Source organism: Mandrillus leucophaeus, unplaced genomic scaffold, assembly GCF_000951045.1.
Source record: "Mandrillus leucophaeus isolate KB7577 unplaced genomic scaffold, Mleu.le_1.0 Scaffold38, whole genome shotgun sequence".
Taxonomy (NCBI): domain Eukaryota; kingdom Metazoa; phylum Chordata; class Mammalia; order Primates; family Cercopithecidae; genus Mandrillus; species Mandrillus leucophaeus.
The window spans coordinates 5,034,760-5,056,828 of record NW_012104031.1 but is presented as its reverse complement, the minus strand read 5'-3'; the positions used below and the strand labels follow the sequence as shown (position 1 = coordinate 5,056,828).

Genomic DNA, 22,069 nt, shown 5'->3' with positions numbered 1-22,069 from the left:
GGTGGCTTATGCTTGTAATCCCAGCACTTTGGGAGGCTGAGGCAGGCGGATCATGAGGTCAGGAGTTTGAGACCAGCCTGACCAACATGATGAAACCCCATCTCTACTAAAAATAGAAAAATTAGCCGGGTGTGGTGGCGCCCGCCTGTAATCCCACCCACTCAGGAGGCTGAGGCAGGAGAATCGCTTGAACCTGGGAGGCAGAGGTTGCAGTGAGCCAAGATCACACCATGACACTCCAGCCTAGGCGACAGAGTGAGACTCCATCTCAAAAAAAAAAAAAAAAAAAAAAAACAGATAAAAATCGTGACTTCACCGAGTATGTCTGGCGATTAAATGAGATATGATACGTCAAAGGCAAGGCACAGTGCCTGGCACATACACGGCACACAGAAGTCCAGGCGATGCCTCAGGTCAGTGCCCGCATGGCCACAGAGCAGCACAGAAGGTAACACTAGTGAGTGTGGAGAACAGATGGGGCCTGCTTCTCTCCTTCCATTTCACTCACTCACTCAACAGACATGGCTGAAGGAGGGAGACCGTCCTTCCAGCTCTTTCAACAAAAGTTCATGAGGGAAGGGCTATACAAAGCACCACCTACAGTGGGTACAGGCTTGGTGCCGGGGGTTGCCCAGGACATGGTGAGCAAAGGACACAGGGAGGTGCTGGGAAATAAAGGGGCTGGAAGTCAGAGGGGTCTGTTGCCTCAGGAGGCAAAAGAGCCTAAGGAGAGAGCTCACGGAACCTGTGGCATGGAAATGTTGAAAACAGGGATGTGGCAACCAGAGCCCACCCTCCTGGTAATAGGGCTCGTGCCAGCAGCTAAAGAGTCAATGTCAAGGGCAGAGGGAGACAGTCTCCACTACTGGAGAGCTTCCCATCTGAGGGCGACACAGGCCTCAGCTCAAGTAGGGATCCAGGTCACGTTCACCACTCTGTCCCCACGCCCTGCATAGCACTTGGCATGTGGCTGTTCATATACGTGGCCAGGAAATAGCTGAGGAATGAATGAAGGATGCACTGATATTGAAAGCCATGGCTTCTGGGGCCATTCTCTCTGCATGGTGAATCTCTGCAGAGCCTGGTTCCCAGTGGAGGTGCTTGGTAAGTGTGTGCAGGCTGAGAGGCAGAGCTTACTGTGGGGAAGTGGTATTGGTGATGCTGGGGGATCTAGGTAGACGGTGCCTGCTGTATAAGCCTAGTTCTCCCTTTCCCAGGTTCTGGACCAGCCACACCTCCTCAGGCTCCCACACATCGCTGACACACCTGGCAGGAATTTCTGTAACTGCTCACATCCCCATCTCTATCTTCCTCAGATAACCCATGGGGCCTGAGCCCCCAGATCCAGAGACAGTCCCTGTTCCCAGCCTCTGATGTCACGCTGTTCCTTCAGCTTCTTTCTGTTCTGAGGACTGCTAGCTGCCCTTGTCAAGCAAAGGTTTGGGGCTGAAAACCATACAATATGAAGGAGAGTTAGACAGGAATGGCAATCAGCAACGTGTATCATGGTCGGCCTAACCATCAGCCATTTCCCAATTCTTCCTTGCTACAAATCCCGATTTTATTCAGGCCATTGAGTGACTGCGGAGATGCCCTTTCCCCAGATGGAGGAACAGAGCCTGTGTCTCCTAAGCCAACCACAGAGATTCTATTCCCCTGCTGGTGGCTGGATCAGGAACAGGCTGAGACTGTTTCTGGCCAGTGAGATGTGAGGGGAGGTCTGCTTGGGAAGCTTTTGTGATAATGTGTCCAGTTGTACAGACCCACACAGGCTCTCCTCTCCCTCTGATCAGGTGACTCAATGTGACCCTTGGAACTCAGCCACGGCACCCACACTGCCATGGACTGAATGCCTACTATGCATCAGATGGCTCATCTGCATCATCTCTTTATTTTTTTTTGAGATGGAGTCTCACTCTGTCACAGAGACCAGAGTGCAGTGACACAATCTCTGCTCACTGCAACCTCCATCTCCTGAGTTCAAGCAATTCTTATGCCTCAGCCTCCTGAGTAGCTGGGATTATAGGCGCCCGCCACTGCCACCATACCCGACTAATTTTTGTGTGTGTGTTTTTTTTTTATAGACGGGGTTTCACCATGTTGGCCAGGCTGGTCTTGAACTCCTGACCTCAAGTGATCTGCCTGCCTTGGCTTCCCAAAGTGCTGGGATTATAGGCATGAGCCACCGCTCCCAGCCGCATCATCTCATTTCATCCTCATCATCCGAAGATAAAGAATGTATGCCCACCTTACAGACAAGACAAGCAAGGCTCAGAGCGGTTAGGCAACTTGCTTATAGTCACACAGTTGGAAGAGGTAGACCTAATGCAAGGACTCTAATGCAAGTTCATCTATTTCTGAGTTCTCTGTGCTCCAATCACAATGCTGTGGCCCTTGCATATTTAAGAGGGGCTGCTCGTGGTAGGCATACAATACATCAGTGCTGGCCCTCTTCCTCAGCCTTCTCCAACCCCCTGAACCAGCAGGGGACATACTCAGGCCCCTAGGAACACCCCTAAGGGAGGAAAATTCCCCCAGCCACATGGTTGGGAGCCAGTTCCAAACACTGTTTTGTTACAGACACAAAAGCCCTTCTCTCTCTGGGGGAGACCCACAGCTCCATACAGGCCTCCCCTTGTTTTCCCTGGCTCCGTGTCAGGGGCCCACATCCAGCAGGGCCCCAGGGAATCAGGACCATGGGCGGAGAAATGGGTGAAACCCAAGGACCTGCCAGTAAGGAAAATCTGCTCAGGACACCTCTTAGCTTTTAGCTAGGCTGCTCTTTGAGCCTGGTCATTTAGTTGGGGTAAGGGTAGGAGGGTCTCCCCTCAAGAGCCCAGTGAAGGGACAGGGCTCTATTGCCTTGAGATGAAAAGTGATGACTCTGTCCCTAAACCCAGGAAGGGTTTCAGGCGGTGCCTGTGGATGGGGTCCTGTTCCCCTCTGCCCACAAGAGGATCCCTCCAGGTGACCCTGCCTGTGGGGAAGGGGCTCAGCTGGAGGGAACCCTGGCAACAGGCGGGGCTCAGTCTCCACTCCACCAACTCCCTTTCTGCCCGGCCCCTTCTCTCCAATAGCCAAATTCTGCCTGTAGGGAGGCCAAATTGCCTTAAAAGGAAACCTGTTTCTCAGAGTTCATGGAGTGCCTTAGAGGGACACTTGGCTCCTTCTTAATTGCCTTCCCAGCTCTTGGGGACAGAGGCCCTGCAGAAGGGACAAGAGAAGTTCCTGAGGTCAGGGTTCAGGCTGTACAGGTCAATGGTTAGGAAAACAGGAGCCGGGATTCAATCAATACAGATTCACCCCTTCGTAGCTGAATGATCTTGGGCAAGTTACTTTCCTCTCTGAGCGTCAATTTGCTTGTCTCTAAAATGGATCACATACGGACTCCCTAAAATTGAGCTGTAAGGATTAAATGAGGACGTATGGAAGTGATGGCCAGCACACTGTAAGTGCCCACCCCTCTGACTACCACTCACACGACTGGCCCAGTCATACCTCCACACCACACTGCTAGATGTGGGCCAGCCGTCCACATGTAGCTAGTCCACATATGGAAGGAATGAGGCTTAAGAGGTAGCATGCCAAATAGGGTCAGGAACTCCTGATTCATCTGCCAGCCCAGCAAACGAGTCTGGGACAAGTTACTTGCCCTTCTTTGGGGTTTAGCTCCCCCCAGCTGTCTGTGATGTCCCATTTCACTGTGTTGACCATCTCAACGGAGAACAGAGCTTGAATTTTCTACTGAATGGCTGGAAACACGTGGTCAGCTATTTTCCTGAAATGGCTGGAGGCTAGAAGCCTGCTGTGTCTGCTGCTACATCTTCCTAGCCTGGCTGTCCCATTAGAACTGTATCCAGATCCCCAGTTAGGACTGTACCCAGATCCTCAGTCTTGAGATGAGAAAGCCAAGGTGGCAGCTCTTACAGCATCAGTGAAAGGAGAAGAAAAAGGTCACAGACTCTCGCAGTTACCCCAAATCTCATGAAAGTCAGGCTTGGCTGGGTGTGGTGGCTCACGCCTGTAATCCTTGCACTTTGGGAGGCCAAGGCAGGCGGATCACTTGAGGTCAGGAGTTCGAGACCAGCCTGGCCATCATGGTAAAACCCTGTCTCTAACAAAAATACAAAAATTAGCCAGGTATGATGGCGGGCACCTATAATCCCAGCTACTCAAGAGGCTGAGGCATGAGAATTGCTTGAATCCAGGAGATGGAGGTTGCAGTGAGCAGAGATTGCACCACTGCACTCCAGCCTGGGCAATAGAGTCGAAAAGAAAAGAAAAGAAAAGAGAAAAGAAAACAAAAAAGAAAAGAAGAAAAGTCCAGCTCAGGCGACAGGTTGAAGGAACCATCGCAGAGATGTAAAATCCCCAACTGCCAGCCACCAGTGTCTGAAGGCAAGCCCCTTCTTATCAAATCCTTCAAAATCATCCCATATCTTTATTTCTCCAGTGGAAAAATCCCATCTCTCCCATTCCAAAATCACTTATTCCCTAGGGCAAAAGAGAGACTGACGGCACAGGGCCAAAGTCCCCACCCACTTGCTCCAGTAGAAACCTGTCAGATGTTTATCTAGTTCCCTCGCATTAGCGGAGCTGCTTAGTATCTGCCAGGTGGACAGGAGGGCTGGCATCCCTTCCAATCTGTAGCTCAGCTTTTGCCTCCACGCCCCAGTGTCCAGAGAGCAGCTGAGGGTAGAGAGGGAACGAGGGGGCCCTGATGGTCAGGGCTCAGAGCCAAGTCTTAGAGGTGATACCTAAGAGCTCAGGAAATCAGCCTCTCCTGAAGGTCCGGGTCCCGGGTAGGGGGAGAATGGCTGCCATGGAGATGGGGCAGGCATGGCCTCAGCTTTGCATATCCCACCTCATGTTTCCTTCAGAACCCTGCACATGACCCGCCTCTCTGAGAAAGTAACCAGCATCACTGAGCTACCATCACTCCAGGCCCTATGGGACTCCAGAACTTGACTGTCATTCTAGCTCAGGGATCCTTCTCTCTATTGTATGAGTTTTCTCTTTTCAAATCCATGTCCAGTGGCTCTTGTGAGACTGTGAGCTGACAAGGATGGTGTATGTCTCTCCCTTTCCCCACTTGCCCCCGTTGCCTTCTAGAGCAGAGCTCCCTACTCTCGGAGCTCAGAAGTTTGCAGGGTGCAGTGGCTCATTCCTGTAATCTTAACACTGGGGGAGGCTGAGGTGGGCAGATCACTTGAGGTCAGAAGTTCGAGACCAGCCTGGCCAACAGCATGAAACCCCATCTCTACTAAAAAAAAAAAAAAAAAAAAATTAGTCGAGTGTGGTGGCACACACCTGTAATCCCAGCTACTCGGGAGGCTGAGGCAGGAGAATCGCTTGAACCCGGGAGGCAGAGGTTGCAGTGAGCCAAGATCGTGCCACTGCACTCCAGTCTGGGGGACAAGAGTGAAACTGTCTCAAAAAAAAGAAGTCTGAAGGTCAACACAGGTAGAAATGGAGGTCGTTGACTTCTTTGTAGTATTTTAAAACTTCTACAGGAAATCCTGTATTCTAATAAAGCCTCACAGACAAATTAACAGATGGGGTTTCCTTGTTTTTATCCAGATCTGGAATGATGTTGGTTATTCCATGCTGAACAAGATGGTGTGAATGATTTTTCTTTGATTAATTTTTAAAAAGTTAAAGCAAATTAGCACTTAGGCCTTATAAACACAGGTTGTTTGCAGTTGACATCCCAGGAAGTGCCAACCCACGTCCCCCCCACCCCCACATAAAGAAAGCCAGGCACACAGTTGGGGGTAGGGGGTGCTGGCAGCCTAGCTGGGGCTGAGCTCCAGCTGCTAACCTTCCATTTCTTCCTCTGTTGTCACCGCTGAAGACTCAGACACTGCCTTCTGGCCCTGGGGAAGCACTGGAAATACCAGAGTCTGGAAATGCTAGCTGCCCCCGTATTTACACACTTTACCATACATGGGAATGACTCAGTGCTGGCGTCAGACACATTCCTAGGGAGCTGCGTAGTACAGGAACGACCTTACCATATAAATTCTTGACAACTGGAAACAGCAGTCAGAACCCAGGACCCCTCCACCTCACCTTCTCTGCCCTCCCCTCAAGTTTTACTAGCTCTCTCTCTCTTTCTCAAGCAGGCTCTTTTCCAGGCTTCTTTTCTTTCTGCAAACCTGGCTCTGAAACTCAACATGCAGAGGTGGTGAAAGCATATCCATTGGTGGCTGGCAACTAACTCTCAGGGGTCCCCTCTGCTCCTACCTGGCCATGCAACAGACTGAAAACCCAGAGGTCAGGAGTTCTAACCCTGACCCATCCAAGTGAAAGATATCTTCCTTAAATAGTTTATAAGCCACTGTAAAGCAACTTGTAAAGCTGATGTGTTTCACAAATGGCAGATATTTCCTTAGTGAGTTGATCTGGAAAAAGGAAATGTAGAGGAGCAAAGAAAAATAATAGGGTAGTGACTGAGCATACGTTCTGAAAACAATCAGCTTATGTTGGAATGGCAGCTTCAAAACTGATCAGCTGTGATCCTGAGCAAGTTTCTTACTACCACTGAGCCTCAGTTTCTCCATTTGTAAAATGGAGAGCATCAGTAGCTACTTCATAAATTGTCCAAGATAACACATGTGAAGTATTTCTCACACTGTCTGGTACACTGCAAGTGCAGATATCTGGTTATCCTTATCTTAAGGACATGCCAACTCTAATACCTATTGTTCAGTTTTGTGTCTCTTTTGATATTTGACAATATGCTTGAGTAATGCCAAATGGCTGACTTGGAGGAAAAAGTCTTTTTATTCTCACTAGCACCTCTTTGGATCCCAAAATATTTAACCCATGTGTCTTCATCTAGCCAGCCAACGTTTCACAATAAGCTAGGCTTACATAAATATTTAAAGCTTTAGCAACCTGCCAGAAAAGCCTTCCCAATTCGCTTCCCCCACCAGGAGACGGACAGTGAATAAAAACTATGTTGCCAGGCACAGTGGGTCATGCCTTAATCCCAGCACTTTGGGAGGCTGAGGTGGTGGTGGGGACAGGGAGGGGATCACTTGAGGCCAGGAGTTCGAGACCAGACTGGCCAATATAGTGAGACACTGTCTCTAAAAAAAAAAAAAAAAAAAAAAAACCGGCCGGACACAATGGCTCATGCCTGTAATCCCAATGCTTTGGGAGGCCGAGGCAGGTGGATCACCTGAGGTCAGGAGTTCAAGAACAGCCTGGCCAACATGGCAAAATGCCATCTCTACTAAAAATACAAAAAATTAGCTGGGTGTATTGACAGACATCTGTAATCCCAGCTACTTGGAAGGCTGAGGCAGGAGAACCGCTTGAACCTAGGAGGCGGAAGTTGCAGTGAGCCAATGTTGCGCCATCGTACTCCAGCCTGGGCGACAGAGCAAGACTGCCTCAAAACAAAACAAAACAAAACAAAAAACAAACCAAAAAAAAAAAACTATGCCTTTTTTTCTCTCACCTGCTTGTCAATCTACCCAAGTGGAAAAACTGGCTAGTAACTATTTGCAAGGTTTATGAGTGTCCAGCAGGCCAACTCAGCTGAAAGACCATTGCTACCCCACTCATTCATCAAATATGTACTGATCACCCCGTCAAGTGTCACTACACTCCCAGGCTGCAACTCTGGCCCAGTCAGGACTCACTAGCTCCAGAAGCAGATGCACATGTGTACAATTAAAAGAGCAAACACCTGGGCCAGGAAAGAAGGTGCTAAGACAGACCAGAGGCAAAGAGGCCATAGCACCCCTGTTTTTCCCATTTTATTAGCAGGCCAGTTGCCGAGCTGATGGGCCTTCTCTTTAGTTTCTCTCCTGCATCCCCCGCATACCCTCCATCCCGGGCATCTCAGGCCTTGCAGACATTTCTCTCCTCCCTATCCTCTAACCCACACTACACCCTCTGCAGGATAAACTTCCTTCCTCGTCTGCCTCCGCCCCGGATATCCTCTCCAAGGCAAAAGGGTCATTCACTGGAAGACCGTGAGCAGGAGGAAGCTGGATTTAGGAAACAATGGGTAAAAGCTGCCCATCAGCAGTTGAGGGCTGAGGACAGTCTCTCTCAAAAGAGGTAGCCTGGCCTCCTGAGCCAGAAACCAGCTGGAGAGTCAGGAGGCAGCAGTTGAATGAGAGCAGGGGAAGCTCAGTACCATCCCCAAATCCTACCTGGGGAAAATCCCCAACATGCACTCTGAGAGGACAGAGGGAGACAGGCAGCACCTCCAGCCTCCTTAGCTTCTGGGAGGAAGGGAAGGGATGGGTGGAGGACAAGAAAGAAGATAGTAACTGACAGATCACTCCTGTGTCGGAGGTTCTGTAGCATCCCTGAAAGAAATTGAGGCATTGAGAAGTTAAATAGTTTATCCAAGGAAACCTGTGTGTTAAGTGGCAAATCTGAGTCAAAACTCTGCCTTCCAAACAATCCCCCACAAAGACTCCAGACCACCTCTTCATGATACACTGATACACTTTCTACCAGGGCCCAGTGGATTTCCTCGGTGCCACTGTGACAGTATCCCAGCGTGGGGAGGGCCTGCCCATTCACTCACTCTCAGGGAGCAGCGGGGTGGGTGGTGGGAGCCCAGGGCTCTAGGCAGAGCCTGAGCCCACTATTGGTCCAGCCGATTCCTGGGTCCCGGTTAGATCACAACAGCACCAGAACCAGAAGCACGCAAAATATTCTCTGGTCTGTACTAGTAGATACATACCTGCCTCAGAGGGCTGACTGTTAGCTAACACATTGTGATTTGCTTTAAACGCGCTCAACACCAGTCCCTTTCTTACTGCCCAGCTTTCAAGGCCTGAGGCCAGAAAACACTGACTGCAGGCTCTTTCAGGTTTCAGTAACCATCACCACCTAGCACCAAGATTTGAAGTGGAGAGGTTTCCATGCAGTTCTTTCGCAAGAGGGAAAACTCACACCTGCGCTCAGGGACACAGATGTCCAAGGTCAGGCCCATGAAACCAGATGTTTGCCCCACCCCGCCCGCAGGCATTTTCTCCCCAGCAGGAGGGTGAGGGAGGGGGTGGCACGGATGCCCTCATCTCTCTGCCATACAATGAGCGTCAGTAGCGCGCAGAATCGCCGATTGTTCTGCCCGACCTGCAGGCGGTTGGGGGTAGCCGGGTCGTCCTGGGTCACGGACACGCGGAAGCCAACTGTGTCCAGGAAGTCCAGGAAGCCCAGGAAGGCCCGGGATGGGGAGGGACCTAGTGCCTCTAGGAAAGAGCAGCACTGCCCGGGCTAACTGCGGTCACTTCTCACAATTCCCCGCCTGCGACAGCCCCGGGGGCCGCGGCGGAGCGAGCAAGACCGGGAGGCGCTGAGGGCGTGCCCAGGCGCCCCTCCGCGGGGCGCAGAGCCGCGTGGCCCAGGGCGCACTCACCTGGCAGCTGGCTCGGCGGCGCACGGGCGGCAGGCGCTCTCGGAAGTGGCGGCTGGGTGCGCCCGGCCTGCGCGCCGTTTTGTTCCGCTCCGGGGAAGGCGTGTCCCGGGCCACGCCAACCAGTGGGCTTTGCACACCGCACCACTCCAGGGCTGATGTCATGGCGCGAAGCCCGGCGGTGCGCCCTCCCAGGCCCCAGGACGGCCCGGTCGGCAGGGGCGGGGCAGGAGTCGCCGACTGTGGGGGTGCCCCGCGCTTGTGCTGCGGTCCCACTGTGCGCCCCGTCGCCGCCACCGCGGAAAACGTCTTGCACGTGCGAGGGACATTTCGGGGGTTTCCTGTCGGTCAGGTGAGAAGGCGGAGATGTGACCTTAGAGATCAGACCCATGATAAACTTGGGCCCCTAACGAAAGGGGTGTCCCGAATTTACATGCCCCGGTGCCAGAGGGTAAGGGACACATCTTGGGCGCCAGGGTAAGACAGACCCTTCCAAGGCAGGTCTGATTCCGCCCATCCACTCACTAGCTGGGCCCTGGGCCTAGACAGCCCCTCTGGGTTCAGGGTCATCTGTGAACGACCTGTAATCTACAGGGATGTGAGGGGCTAAAAGGAGATCCTGTAGGACCCGCGACCTTCAGCGGCACCCGGCATGTAATAGACAGTCAATAAATGTAACTCCCCCCTCCAACAGCTCTTGCCGCTCAGTTTTTCCCAGTCTTCCCTGCTACCCCAAGGACAACACCTGGGAAAAGGTGTTCTCCCCCAAAAGCAGCAGTTCTGAAAAGTGGGTACCTCCACAGAGGGGCTCCACCCTTCAGTAGGACAGACACAGGCTCAGGCCACTCAAGCTGCCCCTGGGGCAGTTTCCAGGGGGCATTCTGTCCCCACCTCCTCACCCAGTCCCCAGCCCTTCCTGAGTGCCCTGTGCAGGCGTTTCAGGGGGCAGAGACGCTCACAGCCTCCAGAGGTGCTGCCTGGGTGGGAGGAGAGCCCTCACCCCTTTCCTGAATGGGAAAGAGCCCAGAAACCCAATGTTCTAGACAGAGCAGGAGCTCCCCAGGAGCCTCTGGCAGGGAGGGACTAGGTAGGAAAGGAGAGCCAGATGTGAAGCGAGGCATCATTTTCTTTTCCTCCTCCCGGCCCCACTCTGTCCTTCGGTGCAACAAGCAAGGAGCATTGCCCTTTTTGGGAACTTGTGAATTTGGATTTGGGGGAACATGAAGAATCTGCAAGAGAAAATGATGTTTCCAGGAATAGGAGGAGTAAAGAAGGAGTGACAGCCTCGGGAAACAAAGCCCTGTCTTGTAGTTTGTAGGTTTTTGTGAACTTGTTATGCTTTATTTCTAAGACCAAAGGAAATCAAGAGCTGGTGGTGTCTTATTCTCTCAGATTGGATTCCATTATTTTCAGGGTGCAGACTGTGATGGGAAATAAACCGCACTCAGATCTGGGATGTACACTTCAGTGTGATTGCGAATGTTGTGTGGGGTGTCTCTGTGTGTAACTTTCTACTGTATTCCAGAGCATGCTTAGAAGGAACTTCTGCAGCCTCCTAATGCCCATAGCAGTTCACTGTGGGGAGGCCCTGGAGGGTTTGCTAGGCAGCTGGTCACCCTACACCCCAGGTGGCCTATAGATGCAGCTGCTACGTCTTCCACCCTGGGCAGGTGTCAAGGGTTCAGGTCCCAACCGGCTTCACTTAAAGCCCTGGTTTGCTGAATCAACTTTTTGCCAGGAATAAAGTGAAGCATCTTATGATCTAGAAAATGAAGTATTTGGCCAGGCACTGTGGCTCACGCCTGTAATCCCAGCACTTTGGGAGGTCGAGGAAGGCAGATTGCTTAAACCCAGGAGTTTGAGACCTGGGTTTACCCTGTTTCTACAAAAACCTGTTTTGCACAAAAAATTTTTAAACCCTGTTTCTACAAAAAATTTTTAAAAATTAGCCAGGCATAGTGGTGTGTGCCTGTAATCCAAGCTACTCAAGAGGCTGAGGTGGAAGGATCACTTGAACTTGGGAGGCAGAGGTTGCAGTGAGCCAAGATTGCACCCCTGCACTCCAGCCTGGGCGACAGAGCAAGCGTGTGCCTCAAAAAAAAAAAAAAAAAAAAAAAACAAAGTGTTTATCTAGGTTTTTCTTGCTTTCAACCCTAAGTAACATGTTTCCTTTGGCCAGGTCCATCCTATAAACAAAGCCCTCCAAGATTAAAATGTCTATAAGCACACAACAAGTGTTTCTTGCAGATTGGGCCATCTTCATCTGACCCAACCAAGATGTAGGAGGAGAAACCAGAAGAATTTCTAGTCACGGCTGCACTGACCAAACAATAGTTAAACAGGTACATTAAACTGCAGAACTACTGTCAGTGTCAGAGACCGAGGGCTTCCGCCCAAAGATGGCGATCCCGTGGGATTTCCCCCTCTCCTTTCAATTCTCAGTATCTTGGAGAGATGAGCCTCGGAGTTTTGCCCAGGATTTTACAAAAGGGCAAACTCCTACATTTCCTTCTTTGGTCTGGGTTTGTCCTCTCTGGAGTCGTGGGACTGTTTATAAATTTCCCTGTGAGGACATGCCAACCTGTGCTGTGAAATGGCTTTAGGGTAGATCCAGGAAAAGAAGAGCAGTTACTGCAGTCACACTTGGATTTCTCCCAGATCTTAAAGCAACTTGTAAACAGAGTGGTTGTACAATGTGTCATCTAAACCAGAATACTTTGGATAGTAAGTGGTATGTGGTAGTATTCATAACTACACTAAGGCAACAGGACTATCTCAGGCAGTCCAGGGCAGATGGTCACCCCGCTTGTCCACCCAAAGACTGTCAGGGCACATGTCTTAGGAGCTGTCTATGCAGAGCTACAGATAAAGCAAGCCAAGTGGGACCTGCCTTGTCTGGTGTTTTTCCAGAACCTCACACCTTCTGATTATATTGTTCTCCCAGCCTGCTGCCAGTTACTTGGGCTTGGTCTTAGATAGCACGTTTGCAGATAAAGAAGACTTGAGGGATGAGGAAGGGCTCTGGGAATGAGTTGAGTCAAAGGTGATGCTGGGGTTACCCACTATGCAAACAGGCACAAGCCTGATGTTGAAATCACAGAAAAACCAGTAAACATCTTCAATACTTGGGACATCCTTAAGGCAGAGATTCTCATTCTGGCTGACCTTATTTATATAACCATATCTAGACTGGCCCCAGCCAGCCAGCAGCACCCACATCTGCAGAGACAATGCAGTCAGAGCTCATCACCAAGAGATTATCTGCTGGGGGTTCTAGAAGGAGTCTTGACACACTTAGGGGCTTGCCTGCTTCTCAGGACTCTCACAAATGTCTAACCTTTTCAGTATCTTTATGTCCTCTCTGTGCACTCTATTTCCCAACACCTCTGGGTTGGTATTTGATGGCTGCTGGGGATGAAGTGGGGCCTGTTACAGCAGGAAGTAGGGCCCCTGACCTCCAGCTTCCAACTTTCTCTGCCTCTTCCTCTGGCATCTTTTATTCTCTTTCCTCCCTCATCAGCATCCTGATGCTACATCTTCATTCTCTTCTCCTGTGGTGAAACCTTTCTTTTCCACATTGATCCCAAGGGAGGGGGACCTGGTGTGAGGCTGATGAAAGTGTAAGGAAATGTGGCTGACTTAGTTCTGCCCATCATGCCAGAGAGCTTAGAGATCCAGTCTGGACCAGAGATCTTCTTGTCCATCCTTTCATCCATCTGTCCATCCATCCGTTCATTCATTCACCCATCCATCCACTTGTTCACCCATCTGTCTGTCCATGCATCCATCCATCCACCTGTTCATCCATGTATCCATCCACCCATTCACTCAGCAGACATTTATTGGAGCCCCACTCTGTGCTGGTCTCTAGGTTCTAGGAATATAAGGAACACTATAACTTGGATCATGACCTCAAGAAGTTTACTCATCTAATGGGTAAACTAATATCAGGGCCCCAAAGTCTTTCATGGGCATGAAGGAAGGGATATAGGGGACAGTGAGTAACAAAGGATAAATGCTTAATTCTTTTTCCCTGGGGGAGAGCCTGGGGTCAGGAAAGATGATTAAGAGCTGTCCAGGAAGCAAGAAGAAGGGGCAAGATCTTGGAGCAGCATTGTTCAACCAGAGAATGGCAAGTTTATCAGCCAAGCTGACGTCTGAGATGAAAGACAGGATTCTGAGAGAGATGGACCTGTTGGGTAGGCAGAGACCAGAAGAACATGGCAGACATTATACACCACTTGAAGTGGGTGGACTGTCCTGAGAGCAGTGGGAGTATTGGAGGACCTTAAGTAGGGAAGCGACATGATCAGTTTGAAAAACATTCTAGGAAGATAGTGATGACTCCCTTTGAGGTGAGAGGGGAGCCAGGAGCACCTACCAGAAGATTATTGCAATAGTCCAAGGAAGAGGTGATGACTGGCCGTAGCCCTGAGGATGGAAAGTGAGGGATGGATTTGGGGGTTATTAAGGAGGCAGAATCTGCCAGACTTGATAAACAATTTTCTTCTGGGGGTGGGGTGCAGCAGAAAGGGAGGGAGGAGTCAGGGATGCCTCCTTGTTTCTAGGCTGGGCAACTCACCAAGTTAGGGAATTCAGAACCAGCTGCAGGTTAGGGGGCAAGAAGGGATAATGAACTTAGTTTCGTTGGATTTGAGATGCTTGTGGAACATCCAAGTGAAACTGTCCAGTGGACAATTGAACACAGAGCAAAAGAGGGGCCAGGGCTGGTGAAAGAGATTTTGGGGTCTTCAGTCAAGAGAGAGCTTATAAAAAGGAGCAGGCTCAGAACCCCAAGAAACACCCTTTGAGGGTGACTGAGAGCCCACAGAGGAAACTGAGAAGGAATGATGAAGGATGTAGGAGAAACTCATGGCATGGAGGCCGAGAGAGAGATCTTCAAGGAGGAAGGACCCTTGGGAGCCTTCCCCAGGCATCTTCACACCTGGAAAGTGTGGAGATGCCTGGGGAAGAAAATGAATGGAGTCGCCAGGCAGGCATAGTGGCTCACACTTGTAACCCCAGCACTTTAGGAGGCTGAGGCAGGTGGATCACTTGAGCCCAGGAGTTGGAGACCAACCTGGGTATAACCCCATCTCTACAAAAAAAATGTGTATATATATACACACACATATATATACACACACACACACACACACATATATATATATATATATACACACACACACACACGAAATTTATCTGGACATGGTGGTGCACACCTGTAGTCCCAGCTACGTGGGAGGCTGAGGTGGGAGCATTGCTTAGGCCCAGGAGGTGAAGGCTGATCCTGCCACAGCCTGGGCAACAGTGAGATCCTGTCTCAAGAGAAAATAACATGAAAGGAGTCAAGAAAGGCAAGGGATGGCAGGTTACGGCATTTATTTCGTACTTCTTACTAAAGGAGTACAAATCCCTTTTATATCAAACCATTTGGTATTCCTCTTCCCTACATCCTAGAAAATGTGTGACATGTTCCCCAAGTTCTTCTTGAAGGGATTGAGGATTTTGTAGAGCTAAATAAATAAATTTGGGGGATATGAAGGCTCAGAGAGTAAAGACCTCACTGCACAGAGGAGAATGTTTTTCTACAGACATCAGTGTTCACACTTCCCATGGGGTATTCAAAGCCATATCATAGCTGAAATGGACCCCAGCGTAAAGCAAGACCCCTTAGATCACCAGGGACAGCTATGCTTTAAAGGATCCAGCCCTAAGGTGGGCGTGGTGGCTCATGCCTGTAATCCCAGCACTTTGGAAGGCCGAGGCGGGTGGATCACGAGGTCAGGAATTCAAGACCAGCCTGGCCAAGATGGTGAAACCCCGTCTCTACTAAAAATACAAAAATTAGCTAGGTGTGGTGGCGGGCATCTGTAATCCCAGCTACTTGGGAGGTTGAGGCAGAGAATCGCTTGAACCCAGGAGGCAGAGGTTGCAGTGAGCCAGGATTGTGGCACTGCACTCCAGCCTGGGCAACAGAGCAAGACAAAAAAAAAAAAAAAAAAAAAAAAAAAGATCCAGCCCTAAACTTGCAGTTTGAGTCTCAGCTCTATGATTTAGAGTCTTAGTCATCTATGGTTTAAAATACTATTGATGGCCTGGCGCAGTGGCTCATGCCTTAATCCCAGTAATTTGGGAGGCCAAGGCCAGTGGATCACTTGAGGTCAGGAGTTCGAGACCAGCCTGGTCAACATGGTGAAACCCCATCTCTACTAAAAATACAAAAATTAGCCAGGCGTGGTGGCATGTGCCTGTAATCCCAGCTATTGTGGAAGCTGAGACAAGAGTATTGCTTGAACCCGGGAGGCGGAGGTTGCAGTGAGCTGAGATCCAGCCACTACACTCCAGCCTGGGTGGCAGAGTGAAACTGTGTCTCAAAAAAACAAAAAACAAATAAAATACTGTTGATAATGAGGAATAATTATAATTATTAAGCATTTACTACCTGTCAGGTACTTTACACAATTGTCCCCTTTAATCTTTGCAGTAGCTGTATGAAGTAAGGACTATTTTTACCCCCTGCTTTGCATGTGAGGAGACCAGGGCTTACGGCAGTAACGAACTTAGTAGTTGTGTGACCATGGCCTAGACCTCAGCTTTCCTCATGGGTAAAATGGGAGGCTGGACTAACTCAGTATTCTCAAAAATTTCCACTGAGGTACCTCTGACAGCAAAGAAGTGGATGTGATAACCACAGTGTTGTCAGAATCAGTCCATTCCCAGTCCTTGAAGTCTTGGGGTTTATTGTAAAAATGTATTTGAATTTTGCATTCTCCTTGGCACATAACTGTGTTTGTCTTCATAAAAAGATAATGTTTGAAATGACTCACTGGCCAGGCATGGTAGCTCACACCTGTAATCCCAACCCTCTGGAAGGCCAAGGCAGGTGGATCATTTGAGTCCAGGAGTTTGAGAACAAGTTTGGCAACACAGTAAAACCCCGTCTCTACAAAATATACAAAAATTAGCTGGACGTGCAGCATGCCTGTAGTCCCAGCTACTAGGGAGGCTGAGGTGGGAGGATTGCTTGAGCCCAGGAGGCAGAGGTTGCAGTGAGCCGAGATCATGCCACTGTACTCCAGCCTGGGTGATAAAGTGAGACCCTGTCTCAAAAAATAAATGAATGAATAAATAAAAATAAAATTACTGACTGTTCAGAGAAATGGAGTTCCTAGGAAATGTGTCGTGCTTGGTGGTAGTATCTCTGTGGGCCCCTGGGAATATGACTAGGCCCGCCTACCCATGTAAGTGATCTGCAAGGCTCTCTCTGGCTCTGGCGCTGTTCTGCTGTGCCTAGGCTGTGATGAGGCAAGTCAAAGGGGGCTTGTGGAATAAGGCCCAGCATTTGCTTTCAGTCCCTGTATTCATGTTTTCTAAGGAGGTTTCCTAGAATCTCCCAGGGTGTGCTGGAGAAATGAGCTTGGCAGCCAGAAGCAAATGAAAATCGGAAAAGGCAGTGTATACATGTTGTAAAAATAAAATGCTTGGAGGCAAGAAAAGGGGAAATCCATTTAGAAAGGAACAAAATAAAAACTCCAGGGGGTTCCTGATCCAGAAACCTCTTCTGATTTTCAAGCTGAAATTTACACTGTGAAGCACAAAGAATGTTCCAGGGGAGCTTGAAAGGTGATTCAGAAATGCACTGGAGTGGCTCAGGGTTGGGTCCTTAAGGACACTGTGAAACAGTCTAGATAGGTTTTTAAATGACCGCTTCCTCTTCCCCTCCCCTTGGCCTGAACTTGATGTAAGGTCACTTCCCTCCTCCTCCCTCTGCAGCCACTGCCTCTGTCCCAAACAGGCAAAACTGTGGAGTGACTCTCACAGCCAAAGTGTGGGGAGGGGAAAGCAGGAGGAGCTGGGAACTCAGGGCAGGAGCAGGCAGCAGGGAGCTCCTGGGCAGCTGGCTGTGCATGGCTCCACTATTCTGAGCCTGACACACTCTAGGGAAGTGCAGGCACAGGGAGCTGGCTGAAGGCTCAGGATAGGCTTTTCTGACAGGCCCAGTTCCAATCACGCCAGCTCCTAATCTCCCAATCAGTTTGCTTTCCTCCTACTTTAAAATCTCTTTCTCCCTGTTCTCCTGGTCTCTAGCCACACCACCTTCACTGCTCTGATCTTATCTATGATCACCTGGCCTATCTACTTAAAGCAGTGAAGTAGACTGAAAATAACCAGACTTTCAGCAAAACTTTTTTTTTTTTTTTTGAGACAGAGTCTCGGTCTGTTGCCCAGGTGCCCAATCTCCACCTCCCAGGGTCAAGCGATTGTCCTGCCTCAGCCTCCCAGCCTGGGACTACAGGCATGCGCCACCACACCCAGTTAATTTTTGTATTTTTAGTAGAAACCCCCCAACATGGGGTTTCACCACGTTGGCCAGGCTGGTCTCAAACTCCTGGCCTCAGGTGATCCGCCCACCTCGGCCTCCCAAAGTGCTGGGATTACAAGCGGGAGCCACCGCGCCCGGCCTTGGCAAGACTCTTGACACCTGTCTTCCATCAGGGTCGATTATATTAAATTACACTGACAGAAGAAAGGATTGGATGACTTTTGAAGAACTATTTCAACCCAAAGACAAGCTAAAGAAACATTGAGTTGGCCGGGCGCAGTGGCTCCCGCCTGTAATCCTAGCACTTTGGGAGGCCGAGGCAGGTGAATCACGAGGTCAGGAGATGGAGACCATCCTGGCTAACACGGTGAAACCCTGTCTCTACTAAAAATACGAAAAATTAGCCGGGCGTGGTGGCGGGCGCCTGTGGTCCCAGCTACTCGGGAGGCTGAGGCAGGAGAATGGCGTGAACCCGGGAGGCGGAGCTTGCAGTGAGCCGAGATCGCACCACTGCACTCCAGCCTGGGCGGCAGAGCGAGACTCTGTCTCAAAAAAAAATAATAATAATAAAGAAACATTGAGTTCACCAAACTGGAAGGTCTTGGAGGGCAGGAATTGTAGCTTACCCTCCTTTGTAGCTCACACAGAGCCTTACATGGAGTAGGTGCTCAGTATTTTATGAATGTATGCGTGGATAAAACCGGTTGCAGGAAACCACGAGTAAGCTTGCCACCTGCTGGTGAACTTGTGAAAGACACCTCGCAGCGCCTCAGCTCCCCCAAGTGGCCATACACTGTAATCCTAAGAAAACCTTCAGCTTGGACAATCCTTTCATTCCAAGAAGCACTTTGTTACAGGAAAGGGGTCCCAATCCAGACCCCAAGAGAGGGTTCTTGTATCTCACGCAAGAATGAATTCAGGGCAAGTCCATAGAGTAAAGTGAAAGCAAGTTCATTAGGAAAGTAAAGGAATGAAAGAACGGCTACTTCCGTAGACAGAGCAGACTTGAAGGCTGCTGGTTGCCCATTTTTATGCTTATTTCTTGATTATGTGCTAAACAAGGGGTGGATTATTCATGCCTCCCCTTTTAAACCACATAAGGTAACTTCCTGATGTTGTCATGGCATTTGTAAACTGTCATGGCACTGGTAGGAGTGTAGCAATGAGGATGACCAGAGGTCACTCTCGTCACCATCTTGGTTTTGGTGCGTTTTGGCCCTCTTCTTTACTGCAGCCTGTTTTATCAACAAGGTCTTTATGACGTGTATCTTGTGCCAACCTCCTATCTCATCCTGTGACTTAGAATGCCTTAACCGTCTGGGAATGCAGCCCAGTAGGTCTCAGCCTTATTTTACCCAGCCCCTACACAAGATGGAGTTGCTCTGGCTCCAACACCTCTGACAACTTGATACTTGTTAATAAATCCTTTTGACTCTAACTCATGATCCTACATTCTTAGCAGAGAAGCCAAAAATGTCCTAGGACACTAGTCAGAGAAAAAGCCCTTTGAAAGCCATGGAAACTGTTTTGCAACTCAGGACCCTCTCTTCTCCACTGGTAGGTGTTCTCTCCCCAAGATCCCTTTCCCTATCCTTCACACATCCAGACAGAGAAAGCCTGTATTGAGCACCCACTATGTGCCAAGCATTGGGCTAGGTGCCGAGAGATATGAATGGAGACTTTACAAGGAGGGGAGAGATCAAGTGTGCACCCAGATATGGGAGAGGAGACCGGTATAGGAAGAGCACCGGGAGTTCAGACAGGGAGAGAACGCCATTGTGGGGATTAGCGAAGGCTTACATGGGAGGTGACAGGCTAATGAGCTGGGCCACAAAGGGCAGTTAGGCTCATAATGTATGGAGATGGACAGCATTCTGGTTACCTGTTGCTGGGCAACAAACCACCCCAAACTTGGCAGTGTAACAGAGCAGTCATTTGTCTTTCTCTCTCATGGTTCTAGGGTTTTACCAAGCTCAGCTGATTGTTCTTGCTGGGATTTCTTCTGTGATTACAGTCAGATGAGAGCTGGCTGGATTCTTCACAGAGTCTGCCTTACTCCTGTGGCTGTAGGCTGATGCTTACTCCTCAGCTGAGGCTGTTAGCCAGAATCCCTACATGTGGTCTCTCCATGGGGCCTGGACTGTCTCACAGCATGGTGGCTGGTTGCAAGGACAAGCATCCCAAGAGAGAGCAGGAGAAAGTTATCTCGCCTTTTGAAAACTGGCCTCAAAAGGCCCATAGCAGATCCTCCCTTGTGCTCCACTAGTTGAGACAGTTACGAAGCCCTACCCAGTTTCCAAGAAGGGGACAGAGATGCCATTTCCTGATGTGTGAGTGGCAAGGCTCTGGAAGAGCATGTGGAATGGAAAGCATTTGAGGAAAATACAACTTGCTGTCAGGAAGGTCATTTCAGGCAGAGATCTTCATTGATGGTACCTTCGGAAATGTATTTTTAGGAAAGAAAGCAGTTTTTACAGACTTGGCATTGCTAAGGGAAACATAAGGTTTTAGAAGTATTTACTGAGCCATCTTCACTAAGAGAAGATGCTAAGGAAGAGGGAGATGCCTTTTGAAGTAGACTCCAAGGGGGAAACAGGAGGCTGGGATGGATGGCAGCTCACAGCTGGCAAAGGCAGTGGACTAGCAATGATGGGTGAAAGCCTACCAAGACTGATTCTTAGAGAGGGAAGAATTGACTTTGTGTTCTTATAGCAAGTGGCCAGGAATAACCAGAGGCTATGTCCAAGCTGAGACCTCAAAAACAGTAGTAGGCAGGGTCCAAACCAGAAAGCAACAGTTAACAAAAACTGTATTGCAGCAAGAGAGATAAGATAAGCACACAAGTGTAACTGCCCAACGGATTCACCTTGCCTGCTGCCTAGACAGAGTCGATTTATCAAGACAGGAGAATAGCAATGGAGAAAGAGTAATTCACGCAGACCCGGCTGTGCAGGAGACCGGAGTTTTATTATTACTCAAATCAGTCTCTCCGAGCATTCGGGGATCAGAGTTTTAATTTGGCAAGTAGGGGCTTGGGAAGTGGGGAGTCCTAACTGCTCAGCTTGGAGATGGAATCATAGAGGGTTGAAGTGAGTTTTTTGTGCTATTTTCTGTTCCTGGGTGGGAGGGCAGAACTGGTTGAGCCAGATTATGGTTCTGGGTTGTGTCAGCTGATCCACCCAGAGTGTAGGGTCTGCAAGATATCTCAAGCACTGATCTTAGGCTTACAACAGTGATGTTAGCCCTAGGAGCAATTTAAGGAGGTTCAGATTCTTGGAGTCAGAGACTGCATGACCCCTAAACTGTCATTTCGAATCGTGTAGCTAATTTGTTAGCCCTGCAAAGGCAGACTGGTCCCCAGGCAAGAAGAGGGTCTTTTCGGGAAAGGGCTATTATTAATTTTGTTTCAGAGTAAAATCATGAACTGAATTCCTTCCCAAAGTTATTTCCACCTACGCCCAGGAATGAACAAGGACAGTTTAAAGGTTAGAAGCAAAATGGTTAGGTCTGATTTCTTTCACTGTCATAATTTCCTCAGTTATAATTTTGTAAAAGCGATTTCACAAGCAACCACAAGACATAGCAGCTATCATTTGGGGATAATACAGGGAGGCAGGGAGCAGTCATCATGCATGAGCAAGAGCTGGGTCAGAGATAAGACACAGCCCCAGGTTAGAAGACAGCTTCACACTGAGATGAATAGAGAGTGAAATCAAGGACCACAGCAGAGGTTGATGGCCCCAGGCTCTTGATGGCACCATGACCTGAATGTCCAGGATCTTCCCTGTCAACCACCAACTTTATAGGAAAGGGTACACGAGCCAGCAATAATGGTGGTCAGGCTTGGCTATGTGGGAAATAGGGAGTTTGCCCACCTGGCAGCTGCTGAGTGTCTCAGTAATGAGCTTCCAGCTACACAATGTCTGGACCCTGAGACCCAAAAAGGAAGGAGACTTGGCTTCCTTCACTATGGGCATTCTGTGACCCACCCTGGCGATGAGAAGGACTAAAGAGCTACAAGATATTAAATCTACATTGTGTGTTTCACTTGCTCATGAGCACTGGAGCTCCGTCACCTGAGCCCCCACTAAGTGCAGATGTATGTGACTTTAGAAAGGTTAGATTTACTCTTCATAGCTCAGGGTATACAGAAGTGGTCCCAATAAAAGTTTCCTTTGCTACAGGGGGCTGAGGACAATCATGAGGTTGTGAACTCTTTGAGGACAGGATTAGATCTCGGTCAATATCTGTATGCTCAGTGCCTAGGATAGCATCTAGTTCATGGAAGGAAGGAAAGGAGAGAAGAAGGAAGGAAGGAAGGAAGGAAGGAAGGAAGGAAGGAAGGAAGGAAGGAA

General features: G+C 49.4%; 2 protein-coding genes across 7 annotated transcripts in view; one reads left to right on the top strand and one right to left on the bottom strand.

Moving 5' to 3' along the window:
- The window catches only part of CSRP1 (cysteine and glycine-rich protein 1), a 29,736-nt gene extending 20,156 nt beyond the window's left edge, over window positions 1-9,580 (bottom strand). For 2 of the 6 annotated variants that reach the window (XM_011990551.1, XM_011990553.1), the window contains exon 1: window positions 9,392-9,580. Coding sequence is in view for 1 of the 6 variants with exons in the window: in XM_011990550.1 (XP_011845940.1) it covers window positions 8,928-9,001 (74 nt within the window). In the remaining 5 variants the exon portion in view is untranslated. Of the gene's footprint in view, window positions 1-8,927; window positions 9,152-9,391 lie in introns of those variants that run through there. The other 4 variants (XM_011990555.1, XM_011990552.1, XM_011990554.1 and 1 more) reach the window with 4 other exon arrangements.
- Window positions 9,065-22,069, top strand: part of LOC105547152 — a 29,116-nt gene continuing 16,111 nt past the window's right edge. Inside the window, exons 1-2 of the mRNA XM_011990607.1 lie at window positions 9,065-9,166; window positions 9,366-9,740. Of these exons, the coding sequence (XP_011845997.1) occupies window positions 9,065-9,166; window positions 9,366-9,740 (477 nt within the window). The remainder of the gene's footprint in view (window positions 9,167-9,365; window positions 9,741-22,069) is intronic.